Source organism: Sphaerodactylus townsendi, linkage group LG04 (genome assembly GCF_021028975.2).
Source record: "Sphaerodactylus townsendi isolate TG3544 linkage group LG04, MPM_Stown_v2.3, whole genome shotgun sequence".
In the NCBI taxonomy this organism is placed as follows: domain Eukaryota; kingdom Metazoa; phylum Chordata; class Lepidosauria; order Squamata; family Sphaerodactylidae; genus Sphaerodactylus; species Sphaerodactylus townsendi.
In genome coordinates, this window is record NC_059428.1 from 86,445,689 (window position 1) to 86,469,043 (window position 23,355).

The 23,355-nt window shown below is 42.4% G+C and overlaps 1 protein-coding gene across 1 annotated transcript in view; it reads right to left on the bottom strand.

The window, feature by feature from the left end:
- PRPS2 (phosphoribosyl pyrophosphate synthetase 2) overlaps nt 1-23,034 on the bottom strand; it is a 33,797-nt gene extending 10,763 nt beyond the window's left edge. Inside the window, exons 1-2 of the mRNA XM_048493767.1 lie at nt 22,672-23,034; nt 5,681-5,864 (exon numbers count right to left, since the gene is read on the bottom strand). Coding sequence (XP_048349724.1) covers nt 5,681-5,864; nt 22,672-22,793 — 306 coding nt within the window. The 5' untranslated portion in view covers nt 22,794-23,034. The remainder of the gene's footprint in view (nt 1-5,680; nt 5,865-22,671) is intronic.
- Between the last annotated feature and the right edge of the window lie 321 nt (nt 23,035-23,355).

A 23,355-nucleotide genomic window follows, 5' to 3' on the forward strand; every position in this document is an offset into this window, starting at 1 on the left:
TTCTAATTAAATGTCTTCAAAATACAAGTGATGTAGTAAGTCATAGACTTTCAAAATCCTACTTTAATGGATACTTTTTATTTTAGGAACTCTGGTGCTTAAGACTAGATGCAAGTATCCTAAAACAATCAGACAAGCCCTTCTGTTCTGCAGCTTTTATTTGTTGCAAAAGCCTGCCTGGCTGAATTCACAATGGAACATCAATGGCTACCCAGAAGCAAAGCTTGGACTGTTTATAGAGCAGTTATCTTCTCTTTCAAGTACATGTCACGTAGATAAAAATTATAAACACTGAAGTTAGTGAGGGTAAATAGAGGTATTCAGAACATTTCATTTCCAGAGATGTGGCAAAGGGAAAAAAATCCAGAATTTGATTTTTTTTGGGGGGGGGGGGGGAAAGCAGCAGAGAGCCAATGCTTACTGACTCAACTGTTGTGTCAGCAGCTGTGAGGTAAAGTTCAACATACTGATGACATTATTGATTTCAATGCTGAAAGGACTAAAAATTCAGTAAATTGTGAAGGGAATGTTTGGCAGTCACCACTTAAAAAGCCCCATCTTGTTCACTAGCAGTCGCTGAGAAAACTCAATAGAGATGACAACTCTGAGAACTATGTAGGGATGTTTTGGTTCAAAGTTGTTGTTTTGTGCCATGGTGGAAAGATCTTTCCTGGCAAGACAGGAGCACAGCTGAATACAGCGAAAAGCATCTCTGGCCACCACAGCCACCTGTTTATGCAACAGGAGGCTTGGGTCTAGCAGCACCTCCACACTATGAACCTGCTCCTTTGGAGACAAGCAAGCCATCTAGAACAGGAGATAGGCCTGTTTCTGGGTCTTCTTTCACCAGCAGCACTTCCATTTTGCCAGCATTAAGTTTCATCTTGTTATCCATCATTCATTCCTCCTGGAACCTGTTTACAGTTTTTACAGCTTCCCTGGTACCTGCTAGAAGTCCAAGAAAGAACTGAGTGTCATCTGCATATTGGTAGCTACTCAGCCCCAATTGTGGGATGACTTTTCTCAACAGCTTTCTGTAGATGTTAAAAAACAGGCAGGACAAAATGTGGGGGGGCGCCAACATTTCAGGGTCGTTTGTGTGGTTTTTAAATGTTTTAAGTGTTTTTTCACGTTCCGGCCTGCAGGGGGTGCATTTTTAAGGCTAGCGGCACCATGATTTCAGGGTACCATCCAGAGACTGCCCTGATGATACCACCCAAATTTGGTGATGTTTGGTTCAGGAGTAGCAAACTGCACACACCAAGGTAGGACCAAAACCACTGCAAAACAGTGTCTATGAATCCCAACCCTGAAAGGTGATCTAGAAGAACACCATGGTAGTGAAAGTGAAAGGAGAATTATATCTATCTCCCAGCACATGTCATCCACCAGGGTGATCAAGGTTGTTTCAGTCCTTTAACCTGGCTTGAAACTAGACTGGAATAAATCTAAATCACTGAAATTGTTCAACCATCACTTGTTAAACGACCTAACTCTGAGATTGGATGGTAGCTATTCAATTCTAATGAGTCCAGAGTAAGCTTTTACAGGAGTGTATGCACCACTGTCTACTTCAAGGCAGGAGAGATCATCCCTCCTTCGGGGAGGCATTTATTGCCTCCTGGACCCAGTCCGCAAGTCTTCCCACCCGAGGCAGATTTAAGCAGCTAGGAGGGTAAGGCTCATACAAACAAGCAGTAGATTTCAGACTTCCAAGAATCCTGTCCATTATCTTCAGACTGGACAATCTGAAAGGTTGTCCACACAACTGGACAAATCAGCATTCTGGGACCACCCAATCCTGTCACTGTTAATTTAGAATGTAGAATCCCAAGTCAGAATGGATACAAGAAGTTTTATTTGCAAACTACTTAGCAATATGATTGCAGAGGGCTATAGAGAACTCTACTTCCTCCTGGGACCTTCTGTATGTAAAGTTATTCCACTGCCCTCCCCCTTGATATCCCTTTAAACCATTAAACCTAAATCCCACCAGGCAGTGATTTGTACCTGACAAGGAGACTATCTCCCCCCACCTTCAGATCACAGTCTTCCTGCCCAGAGCAGAATGCGTTTCCAGTAGTGGTAGACATCCTCTATTTTACTTTTTAGGGTTTCTGGAATGTTTGCACATGGGGAAAATAATTTTACATATTAGGTCTTAATTTTGGTCTGTTCCTCCAAGATCCAAAATGGCAGCTCTGTGCCAGAATGGCAAAATCTCATGTAGAACACATTGTTTTCTTGCTAAGGCTAAACAGCCTCTGGTATAGGCTTTTACACAGATATTTACTGATCCAGGTAATAGATGGCCCTTGTCCCTACAAGGTACAAGTTGGTTTGTTGGGGCAATTTAAATATTTTAAAAGCTAAGAGAAAAAAAGTTGACCCCGTTACAGACAGTTCTATTCCAGAGAGAATCTTCCTGCAACTTTTTTGGGAAAACACACATACCCTGAAAAACAATATGCATGACTGAATTTTTGAACACCAGGGTTGTAGAAAAATCCTAGAAGCGTAGAGGCAGCTTCTCCCAACAGGCACAGAACAATTCAGTTACACTTGACTGGAAGAATTCTGTGATGAATTCTGTGATGTTTGGACAGTTTGGACTGTTCTTCCAGCTGAAGGAAGCTCAAATGACAATTGGTATTAATCACAAACCCATTTGAGGCAGCTTTTTTCAGCAGGCCAAAGGTCCAGCAATTTCAAAAAACAACTTTCTCACCAGCTTTACAAAACTTAGCTTCCATCGTTTCCAGCACTGTTTTAAAATGGAAACCAACCACAAAGACAGTGAAGTGAAGATTACTCACCCTCAAACAAGGCCAAACCCTTCCGTAATTTCTGCTGTACTCCCAACTGCAGACCTTAGAGGGTGTTTTTTTTTTTGGTAAATTGTCAAAAGTTCCAGCCATCCCACTGACATTTGTGGCCTCATGTTTCTACTAGCAATCTCAGAGAAGTAAAGTTCTTCAGTTGGTGCTTTATACGTGTATATATGTTGTCAAATTGTAACAGACTCATGGTGACCAGCAAGGGACTTTTTGTCAGGCTTATGGCTGAGGACAGCAATGGTATCCATTCTAACTGGCTTCTCTTTTCCTTCCCTTTTCCTGTCCTCCCACCTTTTCCTCCTATGTTTTCCATAATACGTATGGAATAAAAATGTTTTATTGACCCACTGAATTTAATTATTCTGTATGCCACCCTGGGCCTGCATGGGGAACGGCAGCCTATAAAATCAAATAAATAAAATTAAAAGCAAGTGAGAAGCAGAAATGTTTTGCCATTACCTTCCTCTACAGAGTCTTCTTTGGTGCTTTTCCATTCAAGCATCGACCCTGCTTAGCTTTCAAAATCTGAGCTATTCCATGCCACCTCCCCCCACCTTCCTGCCCACTTTACATATCTGGTGAAAGACATAAAGGCACGATTATTCCATATTTACATGGAATGTAATTTATTAGCATAAAAGCACCCTCACATGTTTGCAATTACAACATAACACGAAGCAGATGGATTCTGCTTTCAATCTGGCAAATGCCTTTTGGAAAATAGATTTCCTGTCTCACTAACCAAGTCCAGTGTTCTAGGGCTTATGACACAACACTGTAGAGTGCAGCCAACCTTGTCTTTCATGGGTTGTGGGATGAGATATGCGGTGAGATTAAAGATGTAGCCGTGTTTGTAGTTGGTAGCACTGAAACCATAATTTGAAAGCACATTGAAACCTGCTACCAATTAAGAACTCTTAGGGGCAACCTTCATTAGCCCCTAGCCCAGGGGTCGGGAACCTGCGGCTCCCGAGCCGCATGTGGCTCTTTCATCCTCCTACTGCGGCTCCCAGCATGGCTGTCCCTTTCTGCGGCCAGCCAGCCAGGCCCCACCCCTTCCTCCTTCCTCTTGGGTCCTGTCTGAGGCAAGAGCCGCAGACCCGCCTCGGATTCTTCCTCCCGCCCCCACCGCCGCCCGTGCCCAGCAGAAGGACACCTAGCTCCTTCTGCAAAACTTATCTTCCACACTGTGCAAAAATAAAGGAAGCCTGCCTGGATCCTCCTCTGCCCTAGCTTGCATTCAAAACGGGACTTTGGGAGGGGCGGTGCTGAAGTAAAGCCGGCCCCAGGGAAGGTGAGAAGCGATCCTTTCTTTCCTGCCAGCTCCCCTCTCCCCCCCGCCCCTCCCTGCCTGCTTGGATCCTCCTCTGCCCTAGCTGCATTCAAAACGGGACTTTGGGAGGCGGTGCTAGCTAAATCCGGCCCCCGGGAAGGTGAGAAGCGATACTTTCTTTCCTGCCAGCTCCCCTCCCACCCCCCCAGCTTCCATCCTAGCTGCAGTCCCCAGCAGGACCTTGCAAAAAGAAGCAACAAAGAAAGGAGATGCGGCGATGCGCCAGAGGATGGATTTTCAAAGCGGGGTTAAGAGCACCAGTGGGACTCTGCAAAGCCAAGAAATGGAGGATCTGAGCCGAGCGCGAGGCCGGATTTTGCAGAAGTCTTGCGAGCACCTTGGGGGGGAGCAGCTGGGCACACCTGGAGCCACCTCACCTCCCAGGCTGGGGAGTTGAGTTGTGTGTGCTTTGTGTGTTTTGCTTTCGGCTGGAAGGCTCCTCCTCTTCTCCCCTCCTCCCTCTCTCCGGCAGCTGGGAAGGGGAAGGTTCAGCCTCCCACAGTTCCTGCCTAGTTTCCCTCCTGACTGAGAAGGCAAAATGAGTGGCTGAACTTTGGGGAAGGAGGGCTTTGTGCAGCCTGGTCCTCGATTGGCAGCCAAAGTCACCCAGCCTCTCTGCCAGCTTGCAGACCTCACCCATGTAGTAGTGGCAAGGCGAGGTTTGAGGGAGAGGTGCAAACTCTCAGGAAACTGCTCCCAAAGAGTCCCTTTCCTGAATTGCTGCTGCATGAGGGTTAGAAGTCTCTGGAGCTCTTTTAAAACTGTGTATTTGGGTTGTCGCCCCTTTCACAGGTCCCTAGAATTTCATACAGGCTTATAGAAACCCTGCTGAACACAGGCCTTATTTTAAAATTAATCTTGCATGTAGTTTCCATGAAAACAAAGGGAGTTAGCGCAAAGGAGATAGTCGTTGTGCCCTTTCGAATTGGTAGAGTTGTTAAGAAGGTTGGCAAAAAGGCTGTAAAAAGTTCTACAAAGTTATTCTGAATATTAAAGAGAGACAGATGCGATGCGTCACAAGGAGTGTGAAATGTCGTTTAAAAGAAGTTTTGCAAATATTTCAGAATCCTTTGCTTCCCAAATTTTAATAAATTCAGTGTGTGTTGAAAGAGATTTGATAACTACTAACACTTGCCTTCAAAACAATTGGTACTACCATGCTTTCCTAGGTTTATTACATCCCAGAGTAAGAAGCTGGGATTAGAAGAGAGTTCTTCTGCAGTGTAGAAATAGATGTTTTATACAAAGCGTAAAGGGGTGTGTGTGTGTGTGTGTGTGTACGTACACACACACACATACACACACAGTGTTATCTTCATTTAAATGTCAAAAGTATTTCGCGGCTCCAAGTGTTTTTTTTTTTTCTTTTCTTTTCGTGGAAACTGGGCGTCCAAATGGCTCTTTGGGTGTGAAAGGTTCCCTACCCCTGCCCTAGCCTATTCATGAACTTAAATACATGTCTCAATTTGCAAACTGTATTTTGATAAACCAGTAACTGCACCTCACATACCTTGTCTTTCTTATCTTGCCTAGCATAAGGGAAACACGGGATGACTGCGGTAACACGGGAGGACGACGCAATCTTGCAAGCATTAATCATGATGAGCAGCTCCATCAGATTGTCATTTATTTCACCACAACCACTCTGGATAATGTACACATCTTCCCCTCTGACACTTTCACCAATCTCTACACTAGAAGAAAGAGACAAAATGACGATGGGATTAGGCTCTTTCAGGCTGAAACAGAGAACACATTAATTGCCTACTTACTCAGGCACAATACTCTGCCTAAATAATCATTTGCTACTCAAAAAGATTTTGTATAATAGTGTTAGCCTAGGCTGGTCAGGGTTTAAATCTGCACTCAGCTATGAAACTCACTGGGTGTCCTTGAGGTAATCACTAGCATGTATCCCTCACTCTACTGAGCAAAGTTTGAAGCCTTCTCCAAGCTCAGAACTCTTCCCCCAACCTAAGTGACTTCTTCCTCTAACAGAAGAGCCATAGGTTGGAAGAAGGCTCCTAAGACTTGTGGGACGTTCTCCAGCATAAGTGGCAAACTTTGCTGTCCTACTGAGGGGACGCATATGGGCTCCTAAGATTTTTGGGATCCACATTCATTTTGAACTATAACCCTTCCCCTCTGATTCCAGGAGTTCTGCAGGTAGTGAATGCATAGGCTTTGGGTACGTGGCTGTGAGGAAAGTTTTGTGGTGAACAAGGAGATTATTGAGATCACTGAGGCAGGCTTAATATACAAACAACAAGTTACAGGTTGGTTTTAAAGGAACAAACCAGCAGCACAGGTCTTCTGATAGACAAAGTAGAAACCTGGATGAATACAAAAATTTAAACTGATTATGACTTCAGAGTGTAGTCAGACCTTTCTACAATGCTTCCAGTCATCAATAGACCTTTATGGACTAGTTGGATTCTCTTTCACACACAGGATTCCACCCACACCAGCCTGCCTTTCTCACAGTCAGACTAAATTGTACAAGGTTTGCTTATAACTGGAGACAGCCCTAACAATCAAACACCCCCTTCTCTTCCAGAGATAGAGCTAAATTGCTCTGCCATACTCCCAGGAAGAGCTACCCTCCATTCTGTCTGCTCTTTTTCTTCAGCTGTTACTGATCACTCCTTGAGACAGAGCTCAAATCTCTCTTCTCCTGCATTCCTGCCAACATCTCTGGAAGGTGACTGGATGCTGAAGAAGCACTCCTGTGGACTCATCTGAGTGGCTGATTTTTCCTTCAGGGAAAGGACAGCCTCTTGACCACCACATAAGGTTAGAAAAAACAGAGGCAGAGAGGACTGTATAAATTATTCCGAACTGCTCGGAGGAAGGACTGCATTAAAAATATGACAGATATTTGTTTCCATGTTTACTGGATTCTTCCCAATTCAGGAGGTCCACCAATCTTTAAGTATCCTATCGCGATCAAGTCTAGTAGCACTGTAGGGACCAACATGATTTTCAGGATAAGAGCTTTCGAGAGTCTAAGCTCCCTCCATCAAAAAGCTTAGACTCTCAAAATTTTATACCCTGAAAATCTTGTTGGTCTTTAGGGTCCTGCTGGACATGAACATGGTACTGAACTCAAATCCAGCTGTTTTATTGCAGACCAACATGGCTACTCTGTGAAACTATCTTACCTTAGGGCCATGGTGGCGAACCTTTGACACTCCAGATGTTATGGACTACAATTCCCATCAACCCCTGCCAGAATAGTCAATTGGCCATGCTGGCAGGGGCTGATGGGAATTGTAGTCCATAACATCTGGAGTGTCAAAGATTCACCACCACTGCCTTAGGGCATTCTATGTGTTTCCACTGACCTAATTTATTATAAAATAAAGGCACTGGCTACTTATCTCTTGGATAGGAGCTCTGTTTTCAATATGACTAAAACTCGTTCCCTATCAAGCTTTTTAATAAACTGTCCTCCCTCTCTGGAGAAATCGTTGTGGAGAAAGAACATTCTTCTGAGGACCAGCAGCTCTGCTTCATCTCTGATCAGAACTGACAGAATTAGTCAATTCCATCTGATGTAGAGATATAGCAGAACCAGTCCAACACAGTGGAAGCCAGTGGAAGTGGGAAAGGCTAGAACAGTAAAACCTGCAGAAATGCAGGAGGCAGCATTCTCAGGTGGCTACAGATACCTTCAAGTTACTTTACTTCTCAAGTATGGAACCAAGAAATCAAAAGGAGATTGAGACTGGGATGGGATGCCATAAAGGAGTTACCGAGAATATCCTTAACTTTAAGGAAGTTTCACTGACAACATAGATCAAGTTAATTCATGCCATAGTATTTCCTATTATTATATATGGGCATATAAAGGTGAACAATGAAGAAAACTGACAGGAAGAAAGTATATTATTTTGAAATGTAATGTTGGAGGAGAGTGTTACAAATACTATGGACCGCCCAAAAATCAAATAAGTGGGTTCTAGGTCAAATCAAGTCTGAACTCTCCCTAGAAGTTAAAATGACTAAAGTGAGGCTGTTGTATTTTGGTCACATTATGAGAACGCAAGAAAAGATAATTATACAAAGAAAAGTTGGAAGCAGCAAGAAAAAAGGATTGCGATGGATTGACTCTATAATAAGAGTAATGGCCCTCAGTTTGAAATACCTGAGCAAGGCCATTATCAATTAGGGCAATCTGAAGGACACTGTCTCATAGAGCTGCCATGAATCAGAAACAATTTGACAGCACGTAACACACATAAACATTAGATCCTCTCATGGCTCACTAGTTTAGAAACTGTCATGCTCATTCTTGGATATAAGCACCTAAAATTTGATTCCCAAGTGCAAAGAGGTCTGAATAGAGGCTTCTATTCTTGCATCCCAAAAATAATTTTCAAGGTCACTTTCACATGCCAACTGCTTAATGTCCAAACTGCGAGCTGTTAATAAACCAATTTCAAGTTAGAGACTCTCCATTCTTCTTCAAGTGTCAATTTTGAGAACCCACAAGCTGTTACTAATAGACACTTTTCCAAGTGCTTTTTCAACTTTTCCAAGAAGCAGCAAATTTCCAAATAGCAACTTATTAATGTGGTATCATACACAGAATGGAACTCATGCTCTTAGTATAATAGATGGTTGTGACAATCAGTTATCTCTGACTAGTGCCCTACTGGACCCTATGATACGTGAAGGGAAAAAGTTACATTCAAGGTAGAGGAAGAATATACACATCAAGTAACACCAGTATTCCTAGCTTATTACAGTAATGTACTGTACAGGGAAGGGGTCATAGCTCAGTGGCAGAACATTTGTTTTGCATACAGAAGATCCTAATTTCACTCCCACCTCTCACATGGAGAGAGATCCTAGAGAGACACTGAGGCCGTTTCCACATGGCAGCGGAAGGGGTTGGGTCGGCGTGGATGCGAACGGTCCCAGAACCTCCCGGGACGACCTACCTGTCCTGCGGCCCTCCGGCACATCACCGAGGCCAGGGGACATGCCCTCCTGCCCCGCACAACCGCTCTGGAGTCGCAGGGCAGAGGGTGTGTGTCCCCAGGCCTCGGCAATGTGCCGGAGGGCCGCAGGACAGGTGGGTCGCCTGGACATGGGGGGAGGGAAGGCACGGCAGCAGCTCCAAGCCGCCGTTTTCCAAAAACCTCGCTGGGGAAGCGAGGTTGGAAAATGGCGGCTTCGCTCCACCCTCGCCATTTTCCAACCTCGCTGCGAAGCAGCTGCGCCCCCTGTACGAACGGCTCCCTGGGGACGGCATTTTTGCCGTCCCTAGGGCGCCGTATTCCGCCCGTGCGGAAAGGGCCGGTGAGAGAGAGTGAGAGAGAGACAGACAGACAGACTCACTCAAAAACTGGTAATATTTTCCTTGCTGTATACAATTATGGGCAGACCAATCTTTCAGGAAGGATAAAGTCTAAATTAATTTTATCGAAGAAACCAACTTATCTTATTAAAAGATGTCACAAGAGAGTAATGAAGCATGAAAAATCAGGCACATTTGACAAGAGACCATTGAATTAAATCCACCATTGTTACTGATGTAAAAAATTAAAGGCATGGTACCAGAATTCTATAATATCACATTATAATTGACATTTATATAGCAAGACAGTGTGATGTAGCGGTTAGATGGCTGGAGTTTGACTCAGAAGCTCCAGCTGATTTTTTGGCTAGTCCAGGAAGCTTATTAGGAAACTGGTTTGTGGCAATGAACGACATATGTTTTTGTCCATAACTAAAAATGTACTCTTAAATGTGAATTAAGCTGGCAAAAGGTAAAAGTCACGATGTAACCAGAGTTAAACACAAAAGTATTATTGGTTTTGGGATGACTCTATCAACTGCATGTTTAACTCTTACACAAAAATCCACTGAATTTAAAAAATGCTTAACACTGACACAATTGCATCAAAAAGTTTGCATCAGCCAGCTTACTGCAGAGCTTCAATTTAATGTAGACCTATCAAGGACAAAATTACTAATTAACCATGTGGGTCTTTCCCTCCCCCCCCCCCCAAGTTTAAACAATTTTTTGCTGTGACAGTGCAGATAAGAGGCAATCAAATGAGGTCTTCCTCCAGTAGGACATATCTGTTTGTTTTATGCAATTTATCAAATCCAGCCATTTGGAACTTTCAGTTCACTTGAAGTTCAGTAAATAAATGCCAGCAAAGCCCTTAGACAGTGGTGAGGTGGCACTGAACACACAGTGGGTATTTCAGCAGCGCTTTCAAACTTCCATCACACTAAATTTATTCACTTTTATACAAACCAATATTGTGCAGTTAACGGCAGACTTAGTAATGGACTTCTTGGGTTCTTTGCTTGACCCATTATGCCATCCCTTCTGCATTCTGCTGGAACTCACCAGCTGGTCCTTTTAAATGGAGATGCTAGAGACTGAACCTGAGTCCTTCTGCATAGAAAGGAGATGCTCTACCAGCAGGTCATGGTTCCTCCCCTAATGATCAATGTAGGTAAGACAAGACTGATTTCAGTCTGACTTAAGGATAGTAGCTGCCTCTGTCAGCCGCACACAGTCTTTCCAGGAGATAGATGGGGGAAACACCCCTGTTGAGTCTCCTTAGTCTCTCAATGGCTTTTGATGCCACCAATCACAATGTGTTTCTGGATTGATTGTTGAAAGTAGAGGGTTGTAGTGGTTCTGCTCTTAGATGGTTGGTACATTTCAGAAGTGCTCTCTGCGGCTTTTGCACTATGGGGTGTCACATGATTCCATTTCTTTCTTCATGCTACTTAACACACACATGAAACACACAAGAAAGTTTGTTTGGAGATTGGGGTGAGGTGTGATCAACTCTATTTTCTTTTTCATCTAATCCAAGCGAGGCATTTTGATATTCTGAATAAGTGCCTGAAGTCAGTAGCAGGACAGATGAGAGGTAAAATACTGAAACTGAATCTAGACAAGATGGGTGTGGAATCTTGCAGGTAGATAGTTTAACAGAACAATGTCTATGCCACTCTGGATTACGCTGTCTCTTAAAGCTAAGAATGACAATTTGGGATGTTGATAGAGTCCACATTGCGTTGGTTTGCACAAATAGCATCTGTAACTCAATGTGTTTTTTGCTACTTTCAGCTTGTACACTAATTGCATCTGCCCATGGAAATAAATGGTTTTGCCATGGTAAATCATGTTTTAGTAACAGCTTGACTAGACAGCTTTAATGTGTAGGTTCTTTTGAGCCATCTTTGGAAACAGCAATTGGTTGAGAAATTGTATGGTCAGTTTACAAAATGGGCCCCACCATAACAAATATGTTTCTCATGCTCAAGGATTTTCACTTATTTACTGGTTCAATGTCCAACATCTTTAAGGCATTAAATGGTCAGCAAGGGAATCTAAGCAGCTTCTGGAGGCTGCCCTTGCTTCAGGGATTTAGCAGCTATCTGCCAGACATAGGGCCTTCTATGGTGGTCTCCCATCCAAGTACTAACCAGTACTGACCGTGCTTAGCTTCTGAGATATGACAAGATCAAATTAGCCTAGGCCATCATTTTAAAATCAATAACTTTGACTAGCAACCAGAAAGAGGAAGGTAGACTAAATGGGCTCTTGAACTGATCTAGGAGGCTCCTACATTCTAAATTTCCCAGTAGATTGCTTGAATTATAATACAGAAATGGCAGGTTTGGGTCATAAAAAGAAAATGGTTCTTAACATGCCAAAGAAGTGTGATGGGCTGAAGACAGGGAATTTGTCTGAAGGTACCTAATACAGGTCTACTACTGAAGTTAATAAAATCTAGTCCTATAAACTTCCAGCATTGCAGACCTCTTAAGCATCATATGTGAACCACTCAGAAGTATACAGCATAATGGAGGCAACTCAACAACAAATGGAAGGCAGAGACACCAGTTTTTAAAGACACACATAGGACATGAAAGCAACAGCATCAGAGGCTACGGCAGGGATTCTATCCAAATGGAATTCCATTAATATCACCTGCAACACTGCTCCGCCTCTCACCCATAATGTCAAGGTTTACTTACTCATTAAATCATTGCTCTATAAATCCAATAACCATTTAATCATTATACTCTTGCATGCTCCCAGTGTCAATTCATGCTTTGTTTGGCAGCACAGTAGGCCTGATGCAGCAGAAGCAGCCCTACAGAACAGCGGAATAACAAGCATCTCCAAGTAATTCTTCAATACATGCAGCAATGTAATAAAACTCAATGAGAGGAAAACATTGAGACACTTTAGAATTTTTAGGGCTACCACTATAAGAATATTTCTATACAATACAGGAATCCACCAACCTATGTATATACTCGCGTATAAGCAGAGTTTTTCAGCCCTGTTTAAAGTCACCATTTTCTATACATCACAAAGAGGCTGGGGGCGGGCCTGGGACAACCTCACTGCGGCTGGGAAGCTGCTTGTTGAGGGTGAAGGGGGAACCCTGAGGCACCCTGGCTGGCTGGGCTTCCTCACCCCTCACAGAGGGAGCTCCTTATTTGGGCAGTGACATCAGGCGGAGTCACTGCCCAAATAAGGAACTCCCTCTGCCTGCCTACTGGGTTTTACAAAGCCCAGCTATCAGGCAGGCAGAGGGAGCTCTTTGGGCAGTGACTCCCCCTGATGTCACTGCCCAAATAAGGAGCTCCCTCTGCCTCCCGGCTTCCCACCCTCGGCTTATACGCGAGTCAATAAGTTTTCCCAGGTTTGGGCAGTAGAATTAGGTGCCTTGGCTTATACACAGGTCGGCTTATACACGAGTTTATACGGTAGATAATCCCACAAGTTACCATTTCCCATTAAACTAAGTGTGCAACTAAATGTTGAAAGAAGTTTAAAAATGATGGGATAGTAGTGATTGTTTATAAGCAGCTGCTACATCACCAGGATAATATGCACGAGACATTTTTGCAGACTGGTGATTTCTCCAATTGAAAAGTCTTTTTGAGAAGCTGAGACTGCATTCACAGAGTCCCAAGCAGAATATCTGCAACAGCGACAATCATGTTTGAGGGGTAAGAAGGAATTGTGGAGGGGGAGCTAGCATTCATGTTTACATGCTGTGCAATAATTTAAGATTGAAGCATCATTTTTTCTTATATACTTAACTCAGCATGGCATTCTATATATGTGGCCTTGAACAGGTTACTTTGCTTTGTTAGATTAATGCGATTACTATGACAGCAAGTGGCTGGCTTTCCCACTTTCTCAATATCACATGATATCGCTTATGAACAGAAAACAACAGGTAGTTTACCAGCTTATACAGTTTGTGAAGGACTAAGCCCACTTTGCTTCCTTGATTATACAACAGCATTGTTCCTATAGCCCCTGAAGGCAGCCAGATTAAATGGAAGACATCTAAACACTTTCTTGTGTCATCTTAAATCTACTACTTTTAGAAGAGGAAAGAGGAATTCGGTAAGAGGAAAAACAAGCAAAATCAAAGCAAAATCAGTGCAAAGCTCACAAAGGAATAGCAGGCGAAAATATTAAGCAAGTTGTACCCATAGTGGCAAAGGTGAGGTGGAGCCATAACTCATTGGCAAAGCATCTACTTGGCACACAAATGGTCCCAGATTCAATCCAAAGAATCTCAGCCATTTGCCCGAGACCCCAGAGAGCTGCTTCCAATCAGAGTGGACAGTACTGAACATGATACATCAAGGGGCTGATTCAGTAGACTGCAGCTTCATGTGTTCTAAGTTGAATGACTGTTTAGAACAGTGCTTCTCAGTCTGCAGCCTGAGAGTTATAAGAGGTTCCTTTACTCTTCTGCCATAGGTTTTTTGAAACCTGGGAGATGAGGAAGAAAGTGGTGAGAGAAGATAGAAGCCCTCAAGTTGATGGCAAGTGAGTTAAATACTTGTAGTCATACCAGCTGGCAGAGTCCCTCTTGATGCATTATCTTGGTGGAACATTTCCTCTTCTGTTTCTGCTCCAAATATATGCAGAGGCACATACACAAAAGGGGAAACTGCCTGATCCTGCTGCGTACCTTCCCTTCTTTTCTCTTTCTTAGGCTTAGTCATCTTTATTGTTGTTTGAAGCCTAGGAATGCAGGAGCTTGCTTGTAAATGGCTAGACTAAGCTTCCTGGACTCCAGCAAGCTTCTTGCCATTCTTGCTCCTTGGATACAAAATAAGTGAAGCACAAGTTACAGAGTTCAGCTCTTGCCTTACTCTTCCTTTACCTTCCTGATTCATTCCCAGGAATTATCCCTTTTACTTGGCGGTGGTCCACTGTGTTACAATGGAAAACACATGCACTCATCCCGGTCTACCCTGAGAGAAGACAGTAGAACTGAACTCTTATCTTTTCAGCCCTGTTATTCATGAGGGGTATAGGTATGTTGGGGCTTTATTAGTTTCAGACCTGTATTACTGAATAGTTAAATAACATGATTAAAGTGCCTCTGACATCTTCAGAGAGCTTTCTCCTCATTATGAAGAATTCACAGCTAACTATTACAAACCCAAAACTAAGTTTACAATTTAACAAACAGTTAAGGGTGTTCTTAAGGATCATCCTGACACCAGTATGCTTCAGAAGCAATCCTAAATAAGTAGGTCTAATAGGACTTAACTTGAGATGTGAAGATCCCCTCCCCCTAGAGTGGTAATAGAAAAATATGCTCCCTTTCATTCTTTTCAATAACATTTTTCCAATGCAAAACTTGGGATATTTCTAGGAAGCATTGGAAAAAGAGCTCCTACAGTATATTTTCTTTTTTAGAATGAGTGAAATGCAAATTAAAGCAAGTTTTTTCACTCAAACCCATAGCATGAAAAAGGCAATAATTTCAGGAAAGACTGAAAACTTAGCTGATTTTGTTCCCCGCTTCTCCTTTGTAATTAGTGAAATGAAATACAATATTTGGCTCAACATGTATAGCATGAAACTTTTCATGACAATCTATAGCATTACATAATGATAATCTCCACTGAAGACATACATAACATTTTCAGTAATGTTTGTTAAAATGTAAATTACTTTGGTAGCAATTACTATGCTGTAACATGTGAAGTCATAATGCATTATTAAAGAAAAGTCAAGTGTTTTCAATGTTAAAAAGTTTAATAATATCCAAATATGGTGGTAAATATGCCTATTGTGACTATATCAGTCTCTGTCCAAATAATACTTTCTTTTGTCTACTACAGAATTTGTTTTCTACTTTTTATTTTTCCTACTTCTCAAATGGCAAAAGTTAAGATATGTATACTGTGGTAACATAGGGGGCAGCAGTTAACTCCTTTTCAAGTGGTGGGTACATCTGCAATTTCTTATGGAAAATGAAGATATTTATACTTTAAAATCCCATACATATGCCTAAACTATTATTTTATATGTTAACTGAATCATAAATGATGTGACCAAACTTATTTTGTCTACCCTTGCGTCGAGGAATATGTAGTCTGGGCAGTGCCTTCCTTTTGGATGTTTTCTGTGTTATTAAATGAGTAAAATAACCTCAGGTTTAATAGGAAAGTAAGTCTTTCATATGTTTAATTTCCTCCCAAATTTGGGTGTTTAAAAATATATTAACCCCCCCCCCCCTCAAGGTTTGTTGCTTTTTTCCTGCAGCTTCACAATATCTGGAAACTTGAGGCTTGCTCCCAGGAGGGTGTTCTTAGGACTGCAGTCTTTGTGATACATTACTAAGAATGCCAACTTTTTGTCAGTCAGGGCCTCTTGTGCCTTCAAGCATTGTACAACAAGCATGAATTGTGCAAGCAATTCTGACTATTTTCAATTATGTGCCAATTAAGCAGTCCATGATCTGAGACATGTACACCAGGAGCCTTTGCATATGACAGACATGACTGCAGTGTTAAACTTATTTGGTCTACCCTTGCGTCCAGGAATTTGTAGTCTGGGCAGTGCCTTCTTTCTGGGTGTTTCCTGTGCGACCTATACTGTGATCTATAGCTTTATTTTACTTCATGCTGCTGAACTGTTGTAGAGCTCTTTATGCTGAGTTGATACACACGGACGGGAAAATTGAAAGTTTATGATAAGACCATGCTTTTAAAATACATATTGAAGTCAGATTAAGGTATGAGGTATTTTGTAGCTCTTGCATCTATGAATGAACCTAACTGAATAAATCTGAGCACAATGCACAGAGCTTACAATAATCACGTGGTTCTTTGGATTGATGGGGAATAGGCCTCTCCGTGAGCCACAAGACGATCACTACTAGCTCAGACATTGCATTGAATACTGATACCAAGTCAACAGCTAGTCAAATCTATTCCCTCTGATGCTGGTATATGTCAGAAGCAGGTATGACTAATGGATGTCCTGTGGCCAAGGCCTGGTCCATACATATTTATATACTTAGAAAATGTATATGCTGCCTCCCCAGAGAATGTCACCCACAAGAGAAAGTGTTGGCAGAGACCAGAGTTGGTAGAATGAGCTACATCACTTCAGACTGAAGGCAGAGAAATACCGTTTTGAAAGATCCCCTCCAAAATGCTCCCTGCAAATAGAAAAGCAGAGGAAAGAAGAAATAGACCCTGTCTCCTTGCAGATCTAGTTTTCTATTTTTATAGAGATTTTTTTGTAATGGAAAACCAGGTTCAGAAGTGGTCATCACAACGTGCAGTCTCAAGCAGCGTACCTCCTTCTACCATCTCAAGGGTCAGCCACTCCTGCTTCCCACACGCATGGCCCTGACTCAAGTAAACACAATAAATTAACTTCCATTGCTTAAAAAACAGTTACATATAATAAGAGCATAAAAATAAATGCAACCACTAACTTCTTCTTAGATCCAGCTAACCACACATGCATCCATCACTAACACAGATCTCTTCAAAATAATGAAATAACACTTTCAGAAGTCCAGTCTACTTGGTAGAGATTTTTACTAAACTGTACAAGAACTCAACTGTACAGTTTTTCTTAATGTGGCTACCACCACAGAAAATCAAGACATTTGTTCAGTGAAATGTTCCTTTCCTTTTCGTGTATGTATATCATGCTACTCAGTTTGCCTCTGCGTTAGCTTACTTGGACGTAATAGAATGTGTATAATGATGTGCATTTTTGGAGGAGACAGAATAGCTAAGCAAGCTGGACATACTGAGAGGCTGCTGACTTTGGGACTCGCCCCCTCAGCTGATCCAACAGAACAAGAGTTTGTTGACCTTCAGGACACAACTTAGCAATGTACACAGGTATGAGCGTCAAGTCTTGCAATGGAGCAGGGGGGCAGGTTTTTTTACTGGGAAAGTATTGCCAGTATTTTAATACTGAGAATGGGGTTAATTGTTCACTTCTATTAATGTGTAATAGTGAATAAGCCTGCCAATTAATAGTATGGCAAAAAAAAAAGCTGAACAAATACAATTAGGCCTCTAGGAATACTAATTCAGAAAGTCAAGTTAATATTTTGCTGTTTGTAAAGAATAGCATACTCCTTTGAACAGACCAGACAACATCCTTCATACAAAATATGAACACACTCATTTTAACATATCTACACAGAATGTTTCAACACAGTATAGAAAAATCTAGTATGTATACAATACTGTGATACTCCTTGGTGACACAGGTTCCTTGGTAGACTGCCACATGCACATGCAGTGATGAAATAGGAATGTGAAGCAATTGTAGCAGCCCTGCAGAACAGCAGAATAACAAGCATCTCCAAGTAATTCTTCAATACATGCAGCAATGTAATAAAACTCAATGGGAGGAAAACACTGAGACATTTCAGAATTGTTAGGGCTACCACTATAAGAATATTCCTAAACAATACAGGAATCCATCAACCTAGATAATTCCACAAGTTACCATTTCCCATTAAACTAAGTGGGCAGCTAAATGTTGAAAGAAGTTTAAAAAATGATGGGACAGTAGTGATTACAGTGTTATGTTTGGACATGGGAACCCCAAGTCCAAATTTCAGTTCAGCTGGGAAACTCGTTGGGTTATTTTTATTTTGTTCAAGTTGTGTTTTTTTCTCATGAACTCAAGGTGGATGACATATAGCAAGTCATTTTAATCACCAAACAAGACACTCAAAAACTAATGTGTTAGGAAGTCGGGAACTGCTAGGAAAAAACAGAAGAACAAGTATTAACAAGACACTTAAATGGCATAGAGATTACGTAATAGGATCTCACTTACAATCCACTATTCTACAGCAGTGAAGAGCACAGGCCCCAATCATTTACCCAAGTAACTGTGCGGAACCATAAGCAAGTTTGTACTGTATAGCTTTATTACCTGAGCATAAAATCCCTCTTGAATAGTTCAGTTTTGCATAGTTTGCAGAAAGTCAGCAGAGTGATCTTGATCTCCTTGGGCAGGCCATTCCAAAAGGTTGCCGCCCCAATGGAGAAAGCATGCATACAGACAGTTGTTATTTTGCCCATTTGCAGGTCAGCACTTGCAGAAACTCTTGCAGACATTAGCTTTGAGTATTAGGCTTTCTCAGACTTATCAAGACATGACTTTGAGTGGATAGGGAAGGAATTAGAAGCAGCTACATAAAATTTAAAAAATAATTTGACAATTTCAACATGATCATTGTTAAATGGACTGACCATTGGTTCAAGAACTAAAACAGCATGTAAATAGAAATCTGTAGGAAAAAAGCAAAGGGCACTTTACAGACATTAAGTGAAAACAAATAGCAATATCCAAGATTAAACAGTGATGTGAAAGCAGACCAAAGAAGTCCCAATGTGACAGATTTTTAACAATGGGATTGGGATGTAGTAGAAACCTAAAAGTGTGAAAAGACAATATAATTAAGGACATGATGCTGTAGCTGACTGCCTGATTTTCCTAAGAAATGGAGGACAGGCCTACGAGTGAACAAATGCTACACTTTGCAACACAGGCAGCCCAATCCAGATGTGGGGAGCTCTACGGTGGCTGGGGACAGTGCGGGAGAGCCGGTGCTGAGCTACCTCCAGTGGAGCTCTGAGGGGTGTAGTAAGCAGCAGGAAAACCCCACCACTGCCACCCAGAAATCTCAATTGAAAAAATTGAGATTTTTTTTGTGTGTGTGGCATAAATTAGGGTTACACCAGGGCAGTTCCAGGTTGAAAGCCTAGTGGAAGTCAACTACTATAATCTTCACTCCCAGAAACATCCCTAGCCTACCTCTAGTTGTGCCAGCATCCTCCTTTACGCCAATGCAACTCTTGGGGTGGAAGCCTCTTCTTCCAGTTCTGTAGTTCCCACCCACCTCCCTATTCACCCTCCCCTCTGGCATAGGTGTCACTTAAACTGGTGGGGTGGGCAAATGTGTTGGTGCAGACTCACACTGCTTCCACAGTCCAGTCCACCCTCCCATCTGGATTGGGTTGTAAGATACCAGGTAACCTCTGAGCAACCTATTTGTTTTGAATGGTGTGTGTCACAATACATTTGTTGATCGAGAATTAGTAGCTATTCCTATTGACAAGGAGGAAGGGCAGCAATTCTATTAAAAAAATGAAGGGCAGAAATCCTGAGATCCTGAGAAACAAGAACATAAGTGGAATCCGTTCAAGTGATAGTTAATGATCACATTCTCAAAAACTCAGAATCAAAAAAACAAGTTCAATAAGGCTTAACTCAGTCATTTTGACTTCTTGGCTTTCACAACTACCATCATGACCCCTGCAGCCATCACTCTGACTGATTATGTTTAGATTTAAAGAAACAGAAGCCACACATGTTTTTTGGTTTGCTCATGCAAAATGCAGAAATGATTAATAAGTACTGTGCATTTTCATCCAAGTCACTCACTGAAAAATTTAAGAAAGCAGAAACAAGTTATGATGTTGAAGGACCACATGTCAAACTATGATGACTGAACGCTGAACTGTGAAGTGAATATTTTTGATAGTAATGATGCTGACTTCTGAGTACATATGCTTGGAATCAACATTGCAAGGATCCAAGCACCCTTATCATAAATCCAGTTTATACTGCTATTCATTTTACAACGCACATTAAATATGTATTAGTACTCACACAGAGGCTCTCAGCTTTACAAAGCAAGTGAGACATTTCCAAGGGTAACAGCTGGGAAACAAACTCTCCAGTATTCTAGTAACTTCATGGACTGAACACATTCACTGGCCTCATTTCTCATTTTCTATCACCAAGACGCAAGGAGTAGAAAGAAAGTTATTCCTAAAATCACATATGGAATATCCAGTGTGGATTAAAGTCAAGAGCAATATACTTATATAACGAGGACCTCTGCAGGATGTAAATTAACCAGATCTGAATTAGCACTGATGGGCATCAGACTTCTAATGGAGACCTGCAGAAGTGACATACCTACAGTGACTTCCTGCAGAAGTGACATACCTACAGCAAATTTATCAATACAAATAGCCTTACCTTACCATTCCCATCTCTTCCAAAGCAGATCCTAGCGTAAATGCCCATGCACTGGACTTTTTCATTCTAGCGTATCTGTCTGGCATATCTCAGAATCGTTATAAAACAGCGTAGATGGATATAGGAAAAGAGCTCTGATGCACCTCATTCATTGTGTGAAAGGCACTATCCAGTGAGTGCTTGCAATTTACATCACAGTCACATTTAGTAGAGTTGTGTGATGAAAGAATCTCATTTTCCAGAAACGAATTACCACAATTTGAATTCAGGAACCTGAGATACCCTCCTTCACCTGGAAGGGATTCATGCTTGGATACCGCATAATGGAAGACTTATCTGAAAAGGCCATACAAGTTAAAATTATCTATTTCCATTTCAAAAAGACTCCATTTAAGGAAAGAAATATATGAACAAATGTTATTCTATGTTTTGTCAAAGACTTTCACGGCTGGATTCAACTGGTTCTGGTGGGTTTTCTGGGTTGTGTGGCTGTGGTCCGGTGGATCTTGTTCCTAACGTTTCACCTGCATCTGTGGCTGGCATCTTCAGAGGTGTATCACAGAGGGAAGTCTGTTACTTCACAATGTGTAACAGACTTCCCTCTGTGATACACCTCTGAAGCCACAGATGCAGGCAAAACGTTAGGAACAAGATCCACCAGACCACGGCCACACAGCCTGGAAAACCCACCAGAACCAAATTTTATTCTGCCTCTGAGCAGGATTAGGAGATATGGAGATAAAAGGAAAAGGGACATTTCCATTGAGACATATAAGAATACCCTGTCACTAAGAAGGACCCACAAGTTCTTGCTGGTGGAATCTTGAACTCAGCAATGCCTCTGAAGCATTCTTCTGTAATAATCAGAGTTATTGATGTGGAAGAAAATAGCAAATACTTGTCAATAGTCAAGTCACGCTTATAGGCGAAGCAAAGATTAGAGTGAAGAAGAGCTCTTGGTTGGATTAGCAATGAAAACCAAGGCATGGCAGATTCTCTGTGCTTATTAATACATTGTATAAACAAAGAAATATTGGGAATTGTGCATGTTTTGAAGTAGTGGCTCGGAGTTAACAATACAGGCAAATATTCTACAGAGGTCTGATTCACATGTTTTAATAATGTTTCTCCCTCTCTATATATGTTCTCTTCATTCACTTCTAATGCACTCAGCTCTACTCTTTAAAAGCTTAATAAATGTGTCCTATTAAAAAGAAATGGTGCCTTGTTTTTTGTTTACACCACAGCTGAGCAACATAGCTGACACACTATTTCTTAGATATATGCAGAAGGTATTTTCAGCATGTATTCAAACATATAAAAACCCATGAATACGATTAGCACAAGCATTGTTCAGACAGGTCACAGTGGCAACTGTAACTTGTCAAGTCACTGGCTGACAAATCCAGATTTGCTGATGTCATGTGTAGAACAGTCGTCAGACTAAAACCCATAGAGGTAATGGTAGAATGCAACATTGGGGGATTCTGCACAGCAAATGTATTAAGACGTTGCAGTTGTTATAAAGGAACCTGTCTTCCTTTTTTCTGTTCACATGCATGCCATGCAGGCAGTGACTGGAGCCCATAGAAACAAATCCAGGTTGCTTTGCGCATTTGTTTTGGGAATGGGATCTGTGTGAAGTCCCATACCCCCCCCCCCAAAACGGTTTGTATTGCACCCTACACCCATCATATTTGCCCTGGGCGGAATCTACCATTCAGCAAAGGAGCAAGCAACAGTGCCAGAGAACCTGAATGTTTGTTTGCTCGTTTTTGCTCCGAGGTGATTTTATAAAATGGGGCAACGTGTTCGAGCCTTTACCATAGACCCCCAATTCAGAAATTAAATCTGCCAGTGAAGTCCTGCATAATTTTAATTCAGTTTAATTATTCCTCAGCGCTTTTAGCCACGCTGCCAGGCCCACAGCCAGGACGAGACCATTGAGACTCTGGTCAAGCCCCCACCCCCCTTTTCCTTCTATGCTTCCGAGGCCACTGGAGTCTAGACTACAGGAAGGAATAGTAATCTAAGGGTTATCCAAGGGTCCCTGTGATGCTGCAAATACAAGGACTGCACTCTCGCGGAGGCAGGCCCACGACGCCCTGTAGTGTACCTCCTCCTCTCCCCCCTCCCCCCCCTCCCCGTACCTGGTCTCCTGGTTGCTGAATTTCTTCGTTACCACTTTCCCCAGTTCCAGTCCCAGCCGGTCGGCCACGCGCTGGGACAGATCCTGGTGCGAGCTGCCGCTGAAGAGCACGATGTTGGGCATGGCTGGCAAGAAAGGCGCAAGGCCGACTCAAGCCGGAGCGGGGCACAGGGGCAAAAGGCGAGGGGGACAAGAGCGAGCAGGGCCAAGAAGCAGCGGCCCCTCCCCGCAGCCCGCCCCTGCTACCCCTCTCCGCCCCTTGTTTTGTAAGCGGGGGGCGTTGCGCGGTTAGAGAGGTGCCGGTCCTGGCGCGCTTGCCTGCTGCATGGAAGCAGAGGCAGAGTCCACATGTGGGCTACGCCACTCCAGGCGGCAGGTGATGGATTCCAGCGTGTGGGGGGATTAGGAATGTCCTAAATAAGAAAAAAGCACGCATGTTGCATAAAGAAAGACAAAGTGTATCACAAGGGCTGCGCCTTCACACCAATAGAAAAACAGTACAGAACCTGAGAGAAGTTTTGCCCTTTCTCCTTGCTTGCTGGGAATTTTTTTTTAAGGTGACGGTGCAGCATATTAAAATTGGACCCCTCTGTCAGCCTTGAGTATCAGCGAGGAGGGCGGACTGAAAGCAAACCATTTGGTTTAGCTGAAATATGTTTTCTGGCAGTCCTGGTGTGTTTTGTAC